Raw genomic sequence first — 24,663 nt, forward strand, 5'->3', positions numbered from 1 at the left:
AACGGAAGTTCCTCCAGGCAGGTGGTTCTCAGCCTCAGCTGCCCATGATTAGAATCACCTGGGAGGATTTAAAAACATCCCAAAGCCTAGGCCCTAGCCCCAGACTGATTAAATTAGCATCTCTGGGTGTGGGGATTGGGCATCCGTGTGTTTTGAAGTTGTCTTTAATTCACCCACCTGGAGATAATTGTCTCTCTTCTGACCTCCCACAATGCTTTATCTGAACTATTCCCAGAAACCTGATATATATTTTCTATTTTTTAAAAGTCTAGCTCAAGAACAGGATTCTGGGTTTTAAATGCTGGCTTTGGCATCTATCAGCCAGGAAGCTTTAGGCAGGTTCGTTTCCTCATTTGTAAAATGGTGGTGGGTGGGGCTAATGATAGGACTTAGCTCCTAAGGTGGTTATGAGAATTTGAGCATTAAACCCGTAGTCCGGTGCCTGGCACACCAAGCCGTGAATAAAAGTCTGCTTTATAGCCTTGTGTAGTCAGATTTTTGAGTGCCAAACTTGTGTCTAGTTCAGTGGTTCTAGAACTTTAACCTACAGAAAGATTAAATCTTTTGTCTATATTTAATATCTGTATTTTATATTCTGTAAAGTATATCTTAATAAGGTTGGCTACAAAATTCTATTTTTTAACTTTTATTTTAGATTCAGGGATACATGTGCAGGTTTGTTATATAAGGAACTTGCATGTCATGAGATTACTTTGTGACCCAGGTAATAAGCTTAGTACCCAACAGGGAGATTTTCAATTTCTGCCCTCATCCCACCCAGATTAAACAATCTGTAACAAGCTCATTAAAAAACAAACTCCTGGACCTCATTTCTAGAGACCCTGATTCTGTAGTTTAGGATGGAATGAAGGGCCTGCATTTCCAACAAGCTCCTGGGTGATGGTTGCTGGTCTGACCCATCTCCGTATCCTCTCCTGCCTACCCCCTCAGCCCAGGAGCAGCATAAGGCTGACTCTGATAGGTCTTTCCTAGAGTCCAGAGCTCAGAGATCGATCCCCAACAGCCAACTTGATCAATCACCAGCCCAACTCCCCAGGCTCTAGAACCTTCCTGACTTATACCCTAAAAGCGGAGTCCAGACTACCCCTTTTGTACCAGTCCAGGGCTTTCAAGGATTTGGATGGATTCTGTTGCAAGCCTAACTTAAACCCCCCACCCCTCAAACTCTGTATCTTTGTGACCCACCAGTCCTTAGATAAGAAACCACAGAATTGCACAAAGCGGTAAGAAGGCAAAGTTTGCCTTCCATATCAATTACTTTCTTGAAAAAGACTCTGCTTCTCTTCTCCTGGCTTTAGGGACCTCATAGCACTTAGTAACCCACCAGAGCCCATGGCTTGCTCTGTCCCCTTGGATTTAAATTGCTGCCACTGCCAGATTTTCTCAGTGAGGCCTGCAGGTGCCCTATTTAAGGAAGGAAATGCACCTGCTCTTCTTCGGCTAAGCAAGGCACCATTTTGTGCGTTTTTCCTGGGAGAGCACAGAGATTCGTTGTGGTGCTCTTGACCTGATTCCAGCTTCTCTAGTGAGAGAGAGATTTCAGCACCAGACATTTTTCCTAATTTTCCTTCCCAGGAAAACTCCTGACTTTGTCCACCCTGTGTCTGCCTCTTTGCCTTTGAGCTATTTATTTGGTTCTTCCCACCTCTGTGCCAAGATATCTATGTCCTTACATTCCCCTTTAAAGCTGACTCTTTATTTTGTTTCCATTTTAGCTCAAGTCCATTACACTAAATACTGTACACATTATTATCCCCTAAACAAATTTACTCAATCAGTCTTAGTGAGCAGGGTCAGGACCCAATGAGCTGGAAGCCCAGCCCTTGAATTGGATCTCAGCCAAAACAGCCCAACAGCCCCATCCCTCTCGAAGCCACATTACTCCCAGAGGGCTAGAGTTTTCCATCAGTGAAGAAGGTGTTAATTAAAGCAAATGAAAATGCCCTCATTTGTTGTAATGGATTTAGCTTTTGCAGACCATTTTCTACGGGGTTGCCTGCCTGGATGATGTGCTGAAAAGAATCAGAGGGAGAAAAGACATGACGTTCCTAACTGCCTTCAGAGACCTGCTTTTCACCACACTGGCTTTTCCCATATCCACAGTAAGTTACAAAGTTGTGTACATAACATAACAGACATGTGCATATGGACAAATGCTTCTCCTGGGCAGCCAAGCTGTTTGAGAGCTCGTAATTGGAAACCACAGCCACTGTATTTGCAACAATGTCCTGTCTGAGGACTGCACCACATTGCCCAGTGTCTTTAGGAAACAGGGCACATTAGTGATCAGCTTTATCACTGGCTTTTGTACCTTTGTGAAGGATACAAGGTCCTTCTCGCTGTCTAATGGGGAAGTATGAAGGACCTTTCTTAATCAGAATACAACTGAGACAACCTTGGTTCCATGAGGGTGATGGTAATGGGGAGCCTTGGTGAGAGAGATGACTAATTTTCTCCTTTTATGCATCTTGTTTCACTTGCTACAATTAGCATGTGTTGCTTCTGCAAGTGGAAAACCATCAAATAAAAAATATTTTTTTGTAAAAGACATGAGACCTTCAAAGGTGGCACATAGAAAAGACACCGAGGAGAGAAAGACAGCCTGGTGTGGGTACACAGCGGGTGCCTCCTTCGCGTTGCGGAATGGATGGACATCAGGAAGAAGTGAGACATATGCCAGGCACGGAAAGCTTGTATGCTGATGCCAGCCATGTTTCTATGATATTGTTCATGTTTCTATTCATTAGCCTGAATGGAAACAAACAGAGATCAGGCATGCTGGCTGCCACCCAAGGGCTGTAATTAGAAATGACTACCTTCGTCTACCTGCCATTGTCCTGCTTCCTATAGCACTAAGACTTCAGACTTCAATGCAAAATGCAACTCTCCAAACACTAATGAGTTCTCTGACAACACAGCAAGGGTATCTATTACTTTGCAGGATACCTCTACCTCCATCTGTATAAAATCTTCTAACGACCAAGCTTTTTGTGTTTGGGGTTTTTTGTTGTTGTATTTTTTTTTAAGACAGGGTCTCACTCTGTTGCCCAGGTGGGAGTGCAGTGGTGCGATCTTGATTCACTGCGGCCTCACCCAGGCTCAGTCGATCCTCCTGTCTCACCTTTCCAAGTAGCTGGGATTACGGGTACATGCTACCATGCCTGGCTATGTTTTTGTACTTTTGGTAGAGACATGGTTTCGCCATGTCATCCAGACGGATCTTGAACTCCTGAGCTCAAATGATCTGCCTGCCTTGGCCTCCTAAAATGCTGGGATTACAGGCGTGAGCCACCAAGTCTGGCTAGAGCCAAGTTTTAAAATCGACGATGAAGTCTGTTTAATTTTTTAAGGCTTAGAAATGGAACCTGTGAAATGTCAGAAGATGGGAAGATCAGGAGTTTAATAGTTTTTAACTTCCTTACCTTTGCATTGACTTTGTAGCATAGAGGATAGATGCTTTAACAACAGAGCTAAGGAGTACAAGAGGAGATCGATTCAAAGTTCTGACACCAGGGAGATCCAGCCCTCAGTTGACTAGCTTGTGCATTTTCCTGGGAGTTTGGCACCTCTCGTGGTTTTCAGCCTTCCTGCTTCCCCTCACCATGCCTAGTTACATGGATAAGGAACACGTATGACTCAAGCCACTCCATGTGGCCACTTTTGGCATTCCTGGTGAAAGTTTAGAGAAAGAAGATATTGGTTAAAATAAATGACTAATGGTCTGGGAATCCTGTTTATTCATATTTTCTCTGCCTGCCATGATGACAAATAATGGATCCCTAACTCTCTGGCACACTGAGGAGTCCCCAGAGAGAGCAGATACAGCAATGAAATGGAGGGGAAAATGCTTATTGTAGAATTACTATAATGTGTATGTATTACATTCCTATAATGTATATGTAAGATATCTTTAAAATGGTTATCTGTTTTTATTTAGCCGTGTTTCCTTGGTTATCTTAGAAAGCTCTCAGTAAAAACAAGTCTAATGATGTTATTTTGTGTTTTATTTTCCAGTTTGTATTTTTGGCATTCTGGATGCTTTTTCTCTACAATCGAGATCTTGTTTACCCCGAGACCCTAGATACTGTTATCCCAGCGTGGCTGAATCATGCAATGGTGAGTGAGGGGAAAATTCAGTGAACACAAAACACCAATAGCCTCTGTACTGAAAACTCCAAAGTGCCTTATTTATGTTTCCAAGTGTCTCAGTCCACAGCATCCAATCCACTCCTCTCTCCTCACCCCATCGCTGTTTATTTAAAGGGCATATCGAAGGTATAAGATGAACACAAGCCAGTGCTATAATTGCAATTAGTCTACTGAGAACACACGAGATGTCCGGGTGAAACTGTGCCACGTTGCTTAGGAAGTCATTGAAAAGACACAGGGGACCGGGCGCAGTGGTTCACGCCTGTAATCCCAGCACTTTGGGAGGCCGAGGCGGGTGGATCACAAGGTCAAGAGATCGAGACCGTCCTGGTCAACAAGGTGAAACCCTGTCTCTACTAAAAATACAAAAAATTAGCTGGGCATGGTGATGCGTGCCTGTAATCCCAGCTACTCAGGAGGCTGAGGCAGGAGAATTGCCTAAACCCAGGAGGCGGAGGTTGTGGCGAGCCGAGATCGCGCCATTGCACTCCAGCCTGGGTAACAAGAGAGAAACTCCGTCTCAAAAAAAAAAAAGAAAGAAAGAAAAAGAAAAGACACAGGGATCTGAGAGGGCAGGCCTGAAAGAGAAGCAACTTCTGCAAATATGTTAGAAACTTCTGATCTATGGATGGAATCAAGCCAGCTTTATAAAAAAAGCCCACCCCAACATCCAGAGAATATCTCATAGCTGAGTAGCAGCTATGTAAGTAACATACTTCATCAGGATTCTATATCACAAATGGGATTAGCATTTACATATTTCTAGGAATATATTTCCATTTGGCTTTTTATTCCAGTTTGTGTTTTGGAGAGGCTAAATAGTAAACAGAGCCTGTTCTGAGATTTTTAGGTCACTGGAATCTGAATACCAGTAACAGGGACCCAGACAAGCAGGGCTGACATGAGGTTGTCTAGGTCTTGGTTGGAAGAGGATAAATGAGTCATTGTTGCGATGTGCACAGAGTAATTGTTCAAAGACCAAACTCAGCTTCTCCATACTTACAAATGTATTTCCACATCAGTCAGGAGATTATAAAAAGGTCTCAGATTCTGTGAAGCTAATGGCATTAAAAACCAAGGGGATAGCTAGGGGTGGTGGCATGCACCTGTAATCCCAGCTACTTGGGAGGCTAAGGCAGGAGAATCACTTGAACCTGGGAGGTAGAGGTTGCAGTGAGCCAAGATCATGCCATTGCACTTCAGTCTGGGTAACAGGAGTGAAACTCCGTCTCAAAAAAAACCGGCAAGGCACAAGGAAATAGTATATCAAGTTTCCTCAAAAGTCCCCTCAGAGACTTTCTCCTATCTCTACGCTTGCCCGCCTTTCCATTGTCTTAAAACTCACAAGATGACCAACTCAAAAAAACAACTCAGTCCACGAATGCTGCCCCTGCCACAAGCCCCAATCTCCAGAAAAAAGAACTAATTTCAGCTTAAATTTTGTGCTCAGTAAAATACTGATGACTGACTGACTTACAGACCACAGCTCTGAACTCATTTAGAGTTCAGAACCAGAACTACATTAAATAAGTCTGACCTCTCAGGAAACTTCCTCCTCTCAACTTTTTCTTGTCAAACTCTTCACCTTCTCAATGTCCCATGAATGTTTTTATTTATTTATTTATTTATTTATTTATTTATTTATTATTATTATTATTTTTAATAAAGACGGGGTTTCGGGGGTTTCACCATGTTGGTCAGGCTGGTCTTGAACTCTCGACCTCAGGTGATCTGCCCACCTTGGCCTCCAAAGTGCTTGGATTACAGGCGTGAGCCACCACGTCCGGCCTATCCGATGAATGTTAATCTGAGACACTGATGTAGTGAATATTTCTGGTTTTTTTTTAAAGAAATGGTACTTCATATTGTACAAAGCATGTTTCTCAGGTATGGGCTCATTTAATTCACACAGTCTTCTTTAGATTACTATAATGCTGATTTTTACAAATAAAAAAAATATGAAAGCTCAGAGAGGATAAGTGATGCGCCTGAGACCACTGAACTCATAGGAAGCACAGCTAGGATGGAAATCTGAGGCCGATGCGCCTTTCATTGCCTTTTGCTACAGTAAGTCCAGAGCTTGTGATTCGATCTGGTTTTGTTTCATACTTCATCAGGCAATCAAAAGGACCTCACTTTGCTTGATCAATATAGCAAAGTGAGAATTCTTACTTAAAAAAAAATCCCAAATTCTCATCTGTATGCTACTAAGCCAAAATTCGAAGAAAATCAAGAGATTTGAAACTACTTGCTGAGCTAGATGTTACTAAAATAGTAAAAAGGCAGAGTCTTGTAACTGTCTTTTATTTGGGGCCGAACGTACCCTTCAAACACCTTCTCAAGGTTTGTGAGCTCATCTCGTAGTTTTTTTCCCCAGTGACTACCAGCTCCCCACCACTTTGGGGTTGATATAAAGTTGGATTTCTTTCAAATAGTTATGATGATGGTGCCCAATATTTGTGACCTTGCTAAATAAACAGCCATATGCTTTTTGATAATTTTGGAAGCAGAGAGCTGGATAACATACATCACATCCATGAGCTAATTTAATTAGCAAGGCAGATACTGTGCAATGGAGATCCTTAAATATTTTCGTGCCTCACAAGCTGAGGGATGCCATGGACCTTGTCCATTGCCCTTTGGTCATTCAAGTAACATGAATCTCTCAGGGAAAAGGAGCCAGGGTCAAAGGAAGTGGAACAATGGTGATAAGGAGAGAAGAGGAGGAGGTCGCCTATCCTAGGTCATGTGCAGACATTTCTATGTTTCTCTTAATTTGATTAAAGAAACTCTCAACAGATCCATCTCTAAGAAAACTGTTGGTATCAGCAAAACTGGCCTTGTGTGTCCCTAACGCAGCCATCCCCAAACTTCTGCCTCCTTTTGGTGTCTGCTCCAAATGAAGTGTCCTAATAACTATACTCATCTCTGTCTTCTAGACTGTGCTCCTTGTTCCAGACATTTTCTGTCCTTACTATTAAATCCTCTTGGCCTATTGCTTCAAGTAATGTCCTCTGCCAACTTCCTTTTTTTTTTTTGAGACAGAGTCTTGCTCTGTCACTAGGCTGGAGTGCAGTGACATTATCTCAGCTCACTACAACCTCCGACTCTCTGGTTCAAGCCATTCTCTTGCCTCAGCCTCCTGAGTAGCTGGGATTACAGGCATGCACAACCACGCCCAGCTAATTTTTGTATTTTTAGTAGAGATGGAGTTTCACTACATTAGCCAGGATGATCTCAATCTCCTGACCTTGTGATCCGCCCGCCTCAGCCTCCCAAAGTGCTGGGATTACATCCATGAGCCACTGTGCCCAGAACCCAGCTTCTTAAATACTAGTGTGAACTAATGGTGGAAATGGCTGCTGCTGTGTCAGTTTGTTAACACGTCCCACATCTTACCAGTGCCTGTCCATGACAGTCCAAAGAAAGGAATACAATTCTGGGAAATCACCACTTTGGCAGCCAGAGTGATGATGGGCAGTACGGCTGGACATTTGGTACTATGTGCCTCTGCGAGGGGCTGACCCTGTTCCCTGTACAGCTCCTTTTTCCTTTCCACAGTAGAAGGATGATTGCCTTCCACTGCCAGCGCCATGCTGTCCCGAAATGTTCTTTCATTACCCAACACTCCCTATGTCTGCTATTTTAGCCTTAGCTTTGGAATACTTTCCCCATTGCCATTTATGATGCTGCCCAGGTGTTATGAGTAGTATTGGTCAAAGGAAGAAATACCACCTTCCCCTTGGACACAGTGTGGTTGTAGGACCTTCATGACTAATCAAGTCTCTGGACTGCTCCCAGCTCAACCCGTGTAGCTCATTGGAAACGTGTCACTGCAGCAGGACTATTTTAAGTGGACTGTGTCTCTAACAGACATTTTCCTGCCCTTGCTATGTATTCAGACTAAATAGAAGCATCAGTGAGATATTTGCATCCACCGTGGACAGGGTGCCTTCATTAAAGTAGATCAATCTGACTGTTTTAGTGCTAAGCAGTTCTCCAGTCTTCATAAAAGAAGGGAAAGAACAGCAAAGTATTCCTTCAGGTTTTGCCAGGAAAACATTAACTCCTCAGGTCTTATCTAAATACCTACTAAAGATAGAATCAGAGCAGACAGATTTAAATAGCAGTAAGAGGACTCTCAGTAACTGAGAAAATTATCAGATCTGAACCTGAGGGGAGCTGGGGGACTTATTTCTCTGGAAATCAACCTAAATTGTTCAGGTCGCCCCAAAGGAGAGGTGAAATAGATCAGAGAACTCCTCAGAGCCCCTTCTATCTTTAAAAATAGTACCTGATTATTGAGAATGTGTGTGCAAACTTTAACAACTGTCAAGGACTGCACGAATATAAGGTATTCTCGTGTAAAACGTATGAGTTCCCAGCCAGGATCCATTGGCTTACTCTCAATCCATGATCACAGAGTCTTAGAACTAAAAAAAGTTTCATTGATGTTAATGAGGGTTTCAACACAATCTGCTATTGAGAGACAGGACTTTCCCTGCTCTTTAAATTGGAGAAAGTCCCAAATACAGCCACCTAGTTACTTAATATGTTGTCATTTATTCACCTGAAAAAGAGTAGTTAAGCACCACTATGTGACACCATGATTGATCTTTAATGAGGGTTTTGACATCTAGCAATCTTAAATCTGGTTGAGTCTAATGCACACACACAAAGTTGATATAATGAGTTAATGCTAATACAAGGCAGTGGCATAGGTGGGACTATGCAGAGGAACACAGTTATTGCTGAAGGAAGAACACAGACAGGAGGGCTTCTGTGCCTCACGTGTCCCGGCCTGGCTGTAACTCATGAGCAAGGCATGGCTGGTTGACCAGGATGGCCTTCGAGCCCTCTCCCAGGGATGTGCTGGGGAAGGCAAAATGCCCAGGAAGTAAAACTTGAAATCTTCAGTTTCTTCCTCAGTTGTAGCATGAAAGATGTTATTATCATTAGCATTGGGACCCAATCCCAGATTTTTCTCTGCCACCCATAAGCTTGGTGTGAAATTGTTGGGCTGCTAAGTAGGGGTGAGTAAGGTCAGCCAGTCTTCATCCCAAGCATTGCAAACTCTTCCCACCCCTTCCTGATTCCTCACCCTCAACTCAGCCCTGGCTCTGGGCATAGGTCACCCACAGTCTGCATATCTTGGGATAATTCAGTGGTTTTCCACCTTTAGGGAAGACTCCTCTGTGAACCTGAAAAACTCTTAGACTGTTTCCCCAGGAGAACACAAATGCCCATAAAGTTTTGTGTACAATTTGAGGAGGCTCATGAGCCCTCCAAATTCCATTTATGGGCCTCTTACCTAGAACACCTGATGTAACTGAACATACACTTAAAAAGAAAGCCCCTAGATGATTTCCATTGCCGAGTTCAAATCAAAAAGACAAAATGAAGAATTATTCATTTGAAGAAAATCACTCGTATGTGCTTTGTACTATTGTGTCCTTATGTAAGTGACAAGAAAAACATGAAATATGGTCTCTAATCTTAAGAAATTTAAAAGAAATATTACATACCTAACCTAATATATAATATAGCTAAGGCGTATAATCATAAGCAAGACATTTGACTTTAACATAAGGAAGTGCTAAAAAGTAGTTCTTGGATAGCTCCTATGTACCAGGCCCTCTTCTGAGAGCTGAAGATGCAGCAATGAAGAACAAGACGATCGAAAACATCTCTCCTTGCGGCGTATACACACATTCCAGTGGGGAAGATAAGCAGGAAATAGACAATACATAAACAGGGTGACAGAACAGAGTGGGGTGTGTGTGTGTGTGTGTGTGTGTGAGAGAGAGAGAGAGAGAGAGAGAAAGGCAGGTTTAACAGGGTACAGGGAATTTATGGTGGTCAAGGGATGCCTCCATGATGAGCTGATATTTTAATAAAAATTTGGATAGGGTGAGGGAAACAGCAACAGGACATTCTGGCAGAAGAAAGGCTCAGGCAGACAGAACAGCAAATTTAAAAAGCCTCCAAGGAAATACTGGCATCTCTAAAACCTAAAAGAAGGCCAGCATGGCTGGTTCAGAATGAGGAGGGAGGAGATGAGAGGCTGGAGCCAGGGTCAGATTATGCCTCGTGTGACTTGCAAGAAGTTTGCATTTTATTCTGAGTAAGATAGAAAAAGCCACCTCTTCAGGGACACCATCTTCATCCCTCCCTAACATGGCATGTATATACTTAATAATATGGCAGAGAAAAGAGTTTTAGCCTAAGCCACAGGGAAGGAGTATGGATACAGAGGCTAGGGAGGTGCAAGGATTGTGAATGAGGAGATCAATTGTTCTAATTAGGCATGTGAGTTTGAGATGCCTGTTACATAATGATGTCAAGATGGGCAACAGGCAGCCGGACCTGCTCTAGCTTGGACGTGTGTAGGGTAGCTTTCTGGGATAGTGACATACATCTGGTTATCTTCATTACGCAGATTGCTTTTAAAGTTAAATTGAATAAAATCACCTCGGGAGTAGTTATGGTTAGGTAAGATATTCCAGGAGATTAAGCCTTGGAATACTGCGGCCTTCAGTGGTTGGAAGGAAGAGGAGGGGGATTCAAAAAAGGAGACTGAGAAGGAGGTGCCAGTGAGGTAGGAGGAAACCAGTGCAGTATAGTCTCCTGGAGCTCAGTGTCAAAATGTTTCAAGAAGGAGAAAGTATTTTATGTCCAAAGCTGCTGAGAGGTGAATGTGATAACCTTGTAAGAGGACTCAGTCAGGCCAGGCTGGGAATGGTGGCTCACACCTGTAATCCCAGCACTTTGGGAGGCCGAGGTCAGTGGATCACAAGGTCAAGAGATCGAGACCATCCTGGCCAACATGGTGAAACCCCGTCTACTAAAGAAAAAAAATACAAAAACCAACCAGGTATAGTGGCAGGTGCCGGTAGTCCCAGCTACTTGGTTGCAGAGAGCTGCTGAGATTGCGCCACTGCACTCTGGTGACAGAGTGAGACTCCGTCTCAAAAAAAAAAAAAAAAAAGAGGGGGACTTGAGTCAGACCCTTCCATTGGACTTGGCAATTTGGTACTCACTGGTGACCTCTTAAAGGACAGTTTTGAGGGTGTGTGGGGGGAAGATAGAGCCTTAGTTCTGCTGTGCATCAGCTGCTTATTGGTATTACAAATTAATGCAAATTTCATAGCTGAACACAGTACAGATGTGTTATCTTACTGTTCAGAGGTCAGAAGTTCAAATTGGGTTGTATGGGAGAAAATCCAGGTACTAGCACAGTCAAATTCATTCAGGAGTCTCTGGAAGAGGCTGTTTACTTCCATCTGCAGTCCGCCCACCTTCCTTGGCTCACGGCCCTTTCCTCCTTCTTCAAAGCACATCACTCCAGCCTCTGCTTCTACCACCGACACATCACCTTTCTTTCTGCCTCTGCTGTTCCCCTCTCCCTCTTCTAAGGACCACTGTGATTACAATGGACCCATTCAGATAACTCAGGATAGCCTGTTCATCTTAAAATCCTTAATTTAATGACAACTACAAAGTCTCTTTTGCCATGCAAGTTAGCATATTAACATATTCGCAGCCTCCAGGGATTGGGACGTATATATCTTTAGGGACCATTATTCAGCCTCCTCTGCTGTAAGGCAACACCATCGAATGCAAACCTAGGTCTTTGCATTGTAACCCCTTCCACCCCAATTTTGAAAAGGCTGTCTCACACTGCGTATAGCAAAAGATTCTGTTTCTTCTGTTTCATAAAAGTAGCAATAAGTTATTTAAGCTCACATGATAACCTCTATTCTAAGTATTTTCTTTAAAAAAAAAAGTTTTGCTGATACCTATCAATAGTAAGGCACTACATATGTAATTTGATAGAGATTGTATGATACAGATAAAGAGCGTGGTAAAAGTTGAAAAGATAAAGCTCAGGATGGCTGATCAGAGAAGGAGATATCAGATCTCAAAGGATATTGATGAATAGTGATCAGTAAAAATATTGATAAAGGTGACAGCACATTCCCAAATATTAACAGTGTCAACTTCAGGTTTTTTGTAAAGGTTCTACTCTTCCTCTTTCCTTTCACTTCCAGTGTCTGCCCCTGTTCCCTCAAAGAGAATTGCTGGTTAAGTGTCACTCTTCCAAAGGGCCCAACAAAGAGACTCTGCTTGGCATCTCGATAGTGAGCAGTGGGCCTCCCTTTGCAAATGTCACTTTATATGAGTCACTACACAGCCCCATCTCACTCCTTGCTGGGTGAGCCCGATTGCCCTTCCTCCATACTGTCTAAAGGAATATTGGCCTCAATTGCATTCTCTGCAACACTGGCCTGGAACGAGAGCAGGGCAAGTTGATCAGAAGAAGTGAAGCAAGAGAGTAAAGACTTAATTTACCCGAAGACGTAGAGCGCATGCTTTCTGAACTATCATAGAGCAGACTAATGGATTGTGACCAGATGTTACTCTTTGCAGCCAGAATCAATGCCCCACCTTGCTGTACCTCCTCAGCATACCACCACCACCCCAAGTGCTTCATGTAGGATATTAAAAAGCTACTTTACGGCCGGGAGCGGTAGCTCACGCCTGTAATCCCAGCACTTTGGGAGGCTGAGGCAGGCAGATCACGAGGTCAAGAGATCGAGACCATCCTGGCCAACATGGTGAAACTCGGTCTCTACTAAAAAAATATAAAAATTTGCTGGGCATGGTGGCATGCACCTGTAGTCCCAGCTACTCAGGAGGCTAAGCCAGGAGAACTGCTTGAAACCAGGAGGCAGCAGTTGCAGTGAGCTGAGATTGCGCTACTGCAGTCCAGCCTGGCGCCTAGTGACAGAATGAGACTCTGTCTCAAAAAAAAAAAAAAAAAGCTACTTTATTTAGAGACCACAGAGAAAACCTGGAGACTTTGTGTTTCATGTAGCTACACATATGGGATTCCCCTTTTGAAGAGTGATGCTGCATTTCCACTACCAAAGCATTAACCCAGCAACCAGTATTCATTAAAATATCATCATGTGCTGGGCACAGAATGGGCACCATTTGGGCTAACGGGATAAAAGAGAATATTCCCATCGTGACAATAGTAAAAAAGTCAAAGAAGCCACAAGGTGCCATCAGAGAGTGCAGGATAAGGTTCGATGAGTGCCATGGGCCTACTTTTGGAGGGAAAGTCAACTTCCCACTGCACAGATTAGAACAGGTGATGAATGAGGTAGAAATTTAAGCTGGGGTGCAAAAGATGGAGAGAAAAGACAGCAATTGATGTCCAATTATGAGGAATAATGAATCAAAGGAGGGAAATGGCTGAGCCCAAGGCAGGCTCAGAGCACCATGAGTAGGTAGATCAGCGTATTCATTTCCTAGGCTGCCATAATAAAGTGCCACTAACAGGGTGGCTTAAATGAACAGAAGTGTATTCTCACACAGTTCTGGAGGCTAGATGTCTGAAACCAAGGTGCTGGCAGAGCCATACTCTCTCAGAAGGCTCCAGAGGAGAATCTGCTCCATGCCTTTCTCAGCTTCTGGTATTGCCAGCAGTCCTTGGCTTGTGGACACATCACTACTGTCCCTTCCCTGTCATCACATGATGTTTCCCCTGTTTGTATGTCTGTCTTTACCACTTCCTCCTCGCAGATAAGTGCCTCTGTGTCTCTTCTCTTTTATAAGGATACCAGCCAGATTGGTTTAAGGCCTCCTAGTCCAGTATGACCTCATCTTAATTAATTACCTTTGCATCTGTTTCCAAATAAGGTAACATTCTGAGATTCCAGGAAAGACATTAATTTTGAGGAGGACACTATTTAACCTAGTACAGTTAGTTTAGAAAGAACAACGGTATTAAAGAGGGGAAAAGCAGGAGATGGGTGTGGAAAAAGACATGGGGTCAGATGTTGAAGGGCATGAATGCTAAGGATTTTGTTTCTATTCTGTAGGCAAAGGCAAAGGAGAAAGTTTTTGAACTTGGAATAGCCTCAACCTTTAAGTCCCCATAATTAGACTAGAGAGTAAAAGATGGTGGGATTAAAGGGATGTTGCCATTATATAGGGTAGGTTAGCATTAGAATCACTTGCATGACTTGCTAAAAACATCAGAAGCTCTTCCTGAATTTCAAACTCTACATTTCTTTTGTAGGGAAATACTGGAAATGTACACTATTTACTCTTTCTTTATTACTTCCATTTTCCAGGCAAAAGAAGAAGAGAGTAAAATATATTTCTGATACATACTTACAATGCCCATTTTGGTTCTGTTGCTTAATACAACATTCGTTGTATTTGTAAATTGCTTATAATCTGTGTTGGTAATGATCTGAATTAGTGTTAGTTGCTATCAAATAGTGAGTCCTAATTCATCTTCCCTTGTGTTGCTTCCTGGAGACATAAATGTTGACCCAGAATCATAGAGCTGAGATGCCTCAGTCTCTACAAACCACTCACCTTGCAGAAGAGGAAACTGAGGTTAGAGTAGTTTATTCAACTTTCCCAAGCCCACAGAACTGATTAGTGATAGAGCTGGGTCTAGAATATGATCCAAATTCATAAACCCATGTTTACTCTAATACTCATGTACTTAATACATTCATTACTCAAGGCAAGCCCAGTCCCAGAGTCAGAAAAAAAGAAATTTCTTCCTCCGTAATCTTTGTATAAACACATATCCAGCATCTACTATCTGCATAGTTTTCCTTTATTCCTTAACTCACTGGTAATTAAAGTTTTTTTGGAGATTCTTGTAGATTTACACGTAAGTGTAAGAAATCATAGAAGTCCTGTGTACCTTATGCCCAGTTTCCCCCAATGGTAACATCTCAATGCATTTTTTTAAATGACACTTTTCCAAGGTAGTGCATATGAGATGTCTTTAAAATCACTGTCTCAAAAGCAACAGTTTCACATCAAGTCACCCAACTGTGATTTCCCCATCCCTGTACCATTAAATTATTCTGACTATTTTTGAGACAGAGTCTCACTTTGTAACCTAGGCTGGAGTATAGTGGCATGATCTCCACTCACTGTAGCCTCAGCCTCCTGAATAGCTGGACTTATAGGCACATGGGCACATACCACGCCTAGCTAATTTTTTGTATTTTTAGTAGAGACAGGGTTTCACCATGTTGGCTAGGCTGGTCTTGAACTCCTGAGCTCAAGTGATCCATCCACCTCAGCCTCCCAAAGTGTTAGGATTATAGGCATGAGACACTGTGTCCGGCCCCCTTACATCATTCAATTCTAAAATAAGCTCTGGCCATATTCTAGACCAGGTCTACATGAGAAAGAGAAAACATGACTGGCAACAATGACCAGCAATTTGTATTGGGAAATAACTTCTCATGTGAGTCTAAGGAGAGTAGAGACATATAAATGAAGCCAATGTATGAATGTCTCCATGGCATCCTGAAGGAAAGGCCCTTGTTCCGAGCCTTGTTGAACATGTACCAAAGCTCCTGAGCAGGAATGAAGTGGGATCATTCACCACACCCAGATATATTTACTTGGTTATGATTTCAGGTTTTAGCACTACAGTGTTATTGATGGGTGGTTCCTTGTTTCAAAACAACTTTCTAGCCATCCTTTTTTTAAAAAATTCATTCCATTCACGTCCTAACCCAGAGCAGGTTAGAATCTTTTTTGGCATTCACCTGGGAAACACTGAGAAACTGAATGCCTTAAATGCCACAGTGAAATCAGAAGCTAAACTGGGATTAGGAAGCAGTTACCCGAACAACCGCAATAAAGCCATCTTGCCTCTCAAGAAACCTTAAGCTAAATAGAGGAGAGTCTAATAGTGAACACTTCCAGAGGACGACCAGTCCACTGCAGGTTTTCCATAGCTAGAACCGGGCACACATTGTGCCTGCTTTCTTCGTCTCTGGAGAGCGGGGACCAGGATGATGAAAACATGCTTCCCCCGCCACCTTTTAATCCCAGCTCTGAGAACTTCCAATGTCTGCTCGACAATAGCATATTTAAAAAATTCTTATTCAGTGATTTCCTATTATCAACAGGCTGCTTTTTAAACAGAAGAAAACCAAGAAAAATTATAAGATCTCAATCAAGGTCTAAGGGTTTCAGTGATCAAAACAGTATAGATGTCTTCTGAGGAGTTACTAGGAATTTTAGTAATTAAAGTTATTCAGTGCCATTGAGGGCTTGCTAGTGAGTCCTCCTCCTGTGTGAATCAAGCAGTGCTCACTTCCATGGCAACCATGCGTAACACCCCAACGGGAAGAATGACTTGATGCTGGAGAATAACCAGGCTGGAGAAGCTCATAACAGAAGATCCTAAATCTTGCTGAGATACTAAGAGCAAAAAATAAAAATCTAAGTGGAAAGAAAGAGCCAACTCCCATGATCTGAAAACAGACGTAAAACATGCCCGAGAGCAGCCTGTTGGGCGGATGAGAGTGGCTTCTCTGCCAGCTTAGAACTGACACTCCTCTTCCTGATTAAGTAGCCAGCACAGAAGAGGCCCTGTCATGCTTCTGGTTGCTTAATAGCCCCAGAGGCAGACACACTGTAGGCTGTGGAGTTTCATCCTTGCCTTGAATAGGGAGCTGCTGACAGGTTCTCAGCCAGCCTCCACACCTTGTTCCTGGTCTCATCTTCTCTGCCTACTAAGAAGCCACTTGCACCTAATTGGAAATGTAAATTTGTCCAATTCCTCTGTCTTCCTCCCACCTCCAGGTCCTTGGATTACCAGTGGACTAATTCTGCAGGACATTACCTGGTAGTCCCCTTGATGGTGTTAATTACACTTGCCCATGTATTACAATCCATCACATGGATTCTTAGCTCTTACATGTTTCTCATGTTGAGTTTCTGAATTTTCAGCTCGGCCCTTTATCTTTCTCTCAGTCCAAGATCCAAGTCCATTTATATAGAAGGTCCTTGTTTTGCCATCTCCCTCCTCAGTCTCACCAACTCTTTCAACTTACCATCAGCCTTAGTTACTCCAGCTTCATCCTCTTTCTCTTCCTTTCACGCATCTGCTGGATTTATCATTTCCTCTAAAACTTTACACTGGAGTAAAACTAAAGAGGGGTACAGAAATGAGGACAAGAAACAAGAGCTCTGTCTCTAGGAAGCGTATGCATGCTAAGCTATGTGAGAGGCAGGGGGACCCGCCAGTATCTTTCAAAAAGGTCTGCTCAACTTTGGGATTCTGTTGAATCTCACTCATGTCACTGATGTCAGGGATTCTATGCCGAGTGCAGAATGTGTACCTGACAACTTATAGCAGTGACTGACAACTAAAACGGTTCCACATGCCATTTGAGAGCACCTCGACTGACACAAAAATCTCTAGGTATGTTGGTGCATCCTCCCCCTATCTGCTTAGAGAACCAGCAATGTGATTATGATGACACTGAAATAGAATTCAACCCTGATGATCACAGGTCTACCCATCAGGAGCAGTAGGAAGTGGCCATTGCTTGCAAATGCTGGTTTTGATAATCATCTTAGGACATGTGACTCTAAGAGATGATAATAAGATGAGATTTCCATTTTTACCCATTTCATACTTGACAATGAATATTATTTTGTAGCAGTGATTGGCAGAATAGTAAAATACTTAACCTCTCTAGTAGTATTTAATAAAGGTCTTTTGTCTCCATTTGACACAGGGAGTTTAGTTTAAGGCTTATATATGGGAACATTTTAATTAATATGCATACTCTTACTGACATATTTTAAAATAATATTTCACTAACCTAATGTCAGAGTCAGAAGCTTTAAAATATCATCAGGATCTCAGAAATTGTAAGTCTGGTAAAAAAAAAAAGATACTTCAGAAATCTTTGAATATTTGACAACTGGAAGATTGAGTTGCATGTCCTATGAAAATGACCCTTAGATTTAGTGGCTTCTTTATTTTTTTAGATTATGACTTTTAGAGCACAATGCGTATGATCTAATCATCTTCAGGTACAGATCATCAGAAAATGGACCATCTGGTAGCTCAAATCCTATTCACAAATGCCCCTTCACTTTTTTAAAATGTCTACTTGGGCTACAAAGTTGAAAGGGATAAACTCCTAAAAATAAAGGTGTTGGAGCTTGACCTCTAAAAATCAGATGGGTGTGAGAAGGAGCAAAATTTCTTAGCTCTATGTCCAAGTTGCAAAAATAACTGACAAGTTCCTTTTTGATTTCATGAAAAGAACTGAGTACCAGAAAACCTCAACTCTTGATTCCATTTCCGCCATTGCCTTGCGTGTGGTTTCAGATAAATTAATGAACCTCTCTTGAGATTAGGTTCCTTAAAACAGGCAAAGCACATTTGCCATCCTCAATTATCCGCATTATTATCAGAAACAAATAAAATATTACATGTGCAACGTGAAGTGCTATCAGTGCTACATTAGCGACCCATGCAAATTGCTGTTGGCTTGGATTCACCATCGCCTATTTTCCATTCTCCACTGCATTGCAGAGGATAAACCCGGAGCCAAGTTAGAAAGGCTAGAATCCCTTTCTCCATATGGTTTCAGGCAATAGTCAGCCAATGAGAGGTATTCTCATGAGCTGTGGAGGAAGAGGAGCCATTTTTCCCTAGTGGCAGTTTCAAATAGATGTGTGGGGAGATTGCAGACAAGAGGTTAGCAGTGGCTTCTGGAAAAGCACCTAGTTATCATACACTTCATCCTGCAAGTAGCTGAGATCAAGGGTAGCAGTTCCTAGAGACTTTTGGCATGTGTAGCAGTGTCCTGGCGGACTCCCATGAATCACCCCCATCTAGTTGAAGTTTCCTTGATTTTTCAATGCCTTTCCCTTTTCAACAGCTTCGTAAGCCTTGAAACCCTTCCTCCTTGGAATCTCTGGATGGGCTTCTGTTTTCCCAGTTGAACCCTGTTGATGCATGACCTTAAAGTTCATGGATCAACAGTTTCCTTCTGAATCATGCCCCCATGATCTTTAATGTGAGGAGAAAGTTATTCATTCAAAGGGAAAAAGTCCTGAGTGACTTTCATTTCTGGCCATATAGTGAAACTGTAGCTTGAAAAAACTCTTTTATATAAGACACCAAACACATTGGATAACAACATTTCTTAAAAATCTTCTAAAATGCTTCACTTACCAATAAGAAAGTAATGTAAATTCCCAAAGCTAAAATAAAGCATAATAAAAGGTAACAAGAAGAGGTAAAGGCAATATTTGAAGAGATAAACATTATTTCCCAGAATGTATGCAAAAGTAACCCTCAGATTCAAGAAGTACAAAATAAATTCCACATAGGGCTAAGGCTGGACTGAAACCACTCTCATCTGCCTACTGTGTAACACTACAGAAACCTTAGACAAAAAAGAAGATCCAAAAATGAGCCTGATTAATAGGAGGGATTTCCTAAAAAAAAAAAACTGTGGTTAGAATGATAGCTGATTTCTTAATAGCAACAGCAAAGCCAGGGGTGAAATAATAGCTCCAAAGTGCTGAAGGAGAAAACTGTCAACCTGTTTACTCACTGAAAGTGTCTTTGACAATAGAGGCAAAATAAAGACAGTTTTGGACACACTGGAGCGGATTTCCCTACCCACAAGTCTTCTCTGAAGGAGCTGCTAAAGGGAATACTCCAGAAAGAAGAAACAGGATCTCAGAGAGGAGGTTTGGATACTAAAAGCAATGGAAAGCAATTTGTCCAATGTGTAGTAATTAAAAAAACAACAAAACAAAACAAAAACCCAAAAATGAGCTAAAACGCTGAGTAAACATAGAGTGTAAATTGAGAGGGGATGATTGGAATAGAGGTATTCTAAGGTTCCATTGGAGGGTGAGGGGCTGTCAGCCATTACCAGGTTAAATAAGCATGTTATAATTTCTAAAATATCCACTCCCGTAATACACATGGCGGGTATGTGTATTTCTAGTATTCTATTGACTAGAAAAAAACATTAATGGGAACTTGTATCCATGGTAAGAAACTATTCCGACATGTAGGAATACATTGGAAGGGGCATGGGGTAGATTAGAATCTCATATGGGAGATGACATAGTGAAAAGGCCTTTTGTGCAAGCTTATGTTGCTTCCCTGCTGGAAGCATCTCTGCTGTTGAAGGCACAGATCTCTACATTATGCAGCTAATCACTAATTCCAGTTAATAATGTAGTCAGAGCCAGGAGTGGTGGTTCACGCCTGTAATCCCAACACTTTGCGAGGCTGAGGCAGGTGGATTGCTTGAGCCTGGAGTTCAAGACCAGCCTGGGCAACATGACGAAACCCCATCTCTACAAAAAAATGCAAAAACTAGCCAGGTGTGCTGGTGCATGCCTGTAGTCCCAGCTACTTGAGAAGTTGAGGCAGGAGAAACCTTTGAGCTTAGGAGGCAGAGGTTGTAATGGGCCAAGATCGCACCATTGCATTCCAGCCTGGGCGACAGAGCAAGACTCTCATTTCAAAGTAAATACATAAATAAGGAAATAAATAGATAAATAGATAAAATAATGTAGTCAGATTAGGGAGGATCATGTACGGGAGGTCAGAGCACATTTCAGAGAAAAATGCAGTTTCTAAAACACTCATTTTAAAGGGACAGGCATGAGCAAAGAAAGAACTAATGACTAAGGAGTCATTTCGTTCAGCCTTTTATTAGGGACAGGCTGCTGTGTAATAATGCTAAATTGTGATTATAGATGAATCTGCTGGAGCGTTGTCCGTTCTGATCCCCTCCTGGAGGAGAGGCCCATAGCGTTTCTGGCAATTAAGAAAAGGCTCTTGATCAAAATGTGATTGCTTGAGTTGTTCAGATTGCCTGGCTTCATACCAGGTAGTGGAAAAATGAAGCATGGGTTTGTGTTTGGTTTCTGGTGCATGCTGTTTATTAGTTTGTGCATTATCAGGGTCTCAGGATTGGGTTTTCACGCATCCAGGATTGCCTGATTTACTCTGCTGCTAGTGTCAGATGGGAGTTATGCACACAAGCCTACGGAACTACCTGGGCCTCCTCAGGAGGGGAGAGGTGAAATGCAAGTCCTGCTTGTTAATTGGGATCTCTCCCATTCAGAGATTTCACCGGAAACCAAACTCTCAGGTCTGCCCCAGGCCTGCACCAGCTGCCTGATGCCCCAAGCTGGAAATTCTTCTAACATAGCGGCTGCTTTTTAATTTTTCCCCAATTTCCCAACCCCTTTTATTCTTGTGAATCATATTTGTCCCTTTTGTCCCTTTGGCCTTACTGGAAGCAGAATGACACCTGCTGGCTTGAGCGATGTTCTGAGTCCTGTTCTCTGGCCTCCAGTCTTTGGAACTGATGGCTCTGTAAGATGAAAGTAAAGATGTAGAAAGACAACCTTTCTTTCTTTTTTTTTTTTTTTTGTGACGGAGTTTCGCTCTCGTTACCCAGGCTGGAGTGCAATGGCGCGATCTCGGCTCACCGCAACCTCCGCCTCCTGGGTTCAGGCAATTCTCCTGCCTCAGCCTCCCGAGTAACTGGGATTACAGGCACACGCCACCATGCCCAGCTAATTTTTGTATTTTTAGTAAAGACGGGGTTTCACCATGTTGACCAGGATGGTCTCGATCTCTTGACTTCGTGATCCACCCGCCTTGGCCTCCCAAAGTGCTGGGATTACAAGCGTGAGCCACTGGGCCCGGCCGAAAGACGACCTTTCTTCCTACCACCTGAAGCATAGGCAAACCTCAAGTCATAGCTTTATTTTCCTGAGCCCTGCACTGTTTCTTACAAAGATTTTCAGGGATGGGAGAAGGGTTGGCTAATTAGGAGTTCCTCTGGGGCAGACACTGTCACTCAAGCGCCACAAGCGTGCTTTGTGGAATGGAACGTAGCCCAGGAGTGTTGCCTCAGACCTGTACTTAGGATCTATTCTTATTCTGCTCATTCATCATATTCTAGTGACCAGTTATATCCACATTGCCAAATTCCAGGCACCTGTTTTTGTCCCCAACTTCCTCACCTCTCAGTAGCACTGGGTATCTCTCCTTGAAACTCTGCTTCCTTAACGAAGCCTTTGATGCCACACTCCCTTGTTCTTCTCCTATCTCGGTCTTGGCTTGGACCCCCCCCCCACTCGCCTTCTAAAGGATGGCGTTCTTCCAGGCTTTCCCTGGCACCTGTGCTTTGCTAATGCCCTTTCCCCAGTAACTGGAATCCATTCATTCACATGGCTTTTGTTTCCTCCACATTCTGAGTGTCCATCTCCGATCTCCCTGAAGTTCCAGGTTTGCATAGCTAGCTGCCACCTGACCTTGCTGCTGTATACATCAGTAGGCATCTCATAGGTATCTCTGAATCAACATGTACAGAGCTGAATATATTATATTCTCACTGAATAGATTATTTTCTCACTGAATAGATTATATTATATTATCTCACTGAATATATTACATTCTCACCTGTTCTGGGCATCTCCATGTCAGGAAATGAAACCATCATCCTCCCAATTGCCCAAGATAGAAACCAGCATTGACCCTGCCACCTCTCCACTCTAACCATTCCATTAGCTACTCTCTTCATTCTACCTCCAAAATAGGTGGCGAATCTGTTCATTTTCTATCTCCACTGCCAACACCCTGGTGGCCACATTTATTTCTCACCTAAATACAACATCTCCAAATTGGTCCTCCTGCTTTCATTTTCAGACCTCTACAGACCACGGCAAAATTGATTGGAAAATGTTATTTCCCTTTTTAATACTCAGCAGTGGCTTCCCACTCCACTTAGAATAAAAGTGAACTCCTTCCTATGGCCAACAAAACCTGGTAAACCTGGCCCCTGCTTAATGCTGCAGAGACATATTGAGCTTCTCCCCACCTACCCCCACCTCTGGTGCTCAATGTTCCAGCCATTCCAGGTTTTACTGTGCCCTGCAGCTCTTGAAATTCTTTCCTGCACCAGGACCTTTGCACGTACTGCCCCCTTGCCCAAGATGCTCCGCATCTGCTCTTCCATGGCTCACCTGTAGTTTTTAGGACTCATCTTAGATACGGTCTTCTCAGAAGGGCCTTCCGTGACTGCCTTCCATGAAGTGTGTTCCTCCACTTGTGTTCTGGTACATCGATTCCTGTTTGTTTTCCTTCCTAGCATGTATTGTGATTGGTATCTGTTTCCTTACTTGCTCTTAGGAAATCTTGCCCATTGACTGTGAGGTCTGCAAGGCCAGGGACCAACCTGTCCACCTTCTGATTCTCAGCACCCTACACAATGCCTGGCGTGTGGTAGGCACTTAATGATGATGGCATGAGAGAATGAATGGAGGCTTTATCTCTTACTCTAGTAGTTTCTCTGTGACCTTGATTGACCCCAGTGTTCTTCCTCTGTTGGGGTGGAGTGGGGTGTGCTGGGGCCAAGGAGCATTAGAGGCAAAGGGAAAGCCCTTAGGGACCCACAGTGTCAGTGTCTGTAGCTGACATGATATGTTTGGAAACTTTGGGGTGTTCTTTTATACAGAATGTTATAAACGAGGACACTGCTAGAAAGCTTACTGGTGCCTTGAAATATCTATAGGGCTTTTGGTTGTTATATCTGAGACATGTTGTCTAATAATGACTGACTTATGTTCAAAGAGATGCATAGAGTTGTAATCACATCTGTTTTGCTTGAGGAGAAACAATGTCTGCTCTGATTGGTGCTGTAGCTAAAAGCACATGCTCTCTGGGAGAGATTTTTTGAGGCTTACACGTTCCTCTCTACATTTACCATGCTCAGATGTTAATTAGGTAACTGTGTGTTCATGTCTCCAAAGAGTTATTGAATCAGAGAGAAAAGGTGGCAGAGTCTGAAATTAAGCCGAGGAATAAGGACATGATCATGGAGGTAACCAGATGAAAGAGAGCCCATCAAGGGAAGAGGAGAAACAGTTGAAAAAAGAAACAGCCCCTTTCTGTCTCTGTGAAAGTCGGTGATAGGTCAGTTTCCCTCTTCCTCACTCTTGCTGGGCTGCTGCTGGCCCTGAGTGACATACTTGATACTATCCAACCAGGCATTCTTGTCGATGGGCAAAAAACCTAGGAATGAGGTCCATTCATTGTGCCTGTGAAAAGTAAATCCCTGGCTATGGAAATCCACAAATAGAAACAGAACAAGTTCTGTGTGGCTGCTATGGGACTTGAAGTTTCAACAGTTCAATAGTCATCAAGTTTCTGCTTACGTTGAGGGCAGCATAAAAAGAGAAGCCTCATCAAGGCAGAGGAGATTTCAGTGTTTCTCTTCCTTTTAATAGAAATGAATTTACCCCTGAAAGCTAAAAAGCACCACACAAACCAACCAACCTGTGCTTTGCATTCCTTCCGAGTTTGGAAACCAGAAAGTGCACGATCATTTCAGAGGGGTATTCTGGAAAGCTCGCGTGATACAAAGTGGTTACGAATAAAAGCGTGTGGTTTTTGGCATCTCTCTCTCAACACAACTAGGAACTCCTAAATGCCACATTTTATTATTCTGTGGTGAGAAGGAATTTTGCGACCTTTCGAGAAATTCTGTTTCAGTTTTTCCCAAGAAGACGGTGATAAGGAAGTGAGCCACACTTCTTGGCCATGGGAAGTTTGTCTCAATGCCCCAGCCTTGTGGTCTCAGGAGCATA

At 42.8% G+C, this 24,663-nt stretch overlaps 1 protein-coding gene across 1 annotated transcript in view; it reads left to right on the top strand.

Moving 5' to 3' along the window:
* ADTRP (androgen dependent TFPI regulating protein) overlaps window positions 1–24,663 on the top strand; it is a 64,221-nt gene that overhangs the window by 8,526 nt on the left and 31,032 nt on the right. The window contains exons 2-3 of the mRNA XM_002746225.6: window positions 1,989–2,123; window positions 4,036–4,137. Of these exons, the coding sequence (XP_002746271.1) occupies window positions 1,989–2,123; window positions 4,036–4,137 (237 nt within the window). The remainder of the gene's footprint in view (window positions 1–1,988; window positions 2,124–4,035; window positions 4,138–24,663) is intronic.

Source organism: Callithrix jacchus, chromosome 4 (assembly GCF_049354715.1).
Source record: "Callithrix jacchus isolate 240 chromosome 4, calJac240_pri, whole genome shotgun sequence".
NCBI classification, from domain to species: domain Eukaryota; kingdom Metazoa; phylum Chordata; class Mammalia; order Primates; family Cebidae; genus Callithrix; species Callithrix jacchus.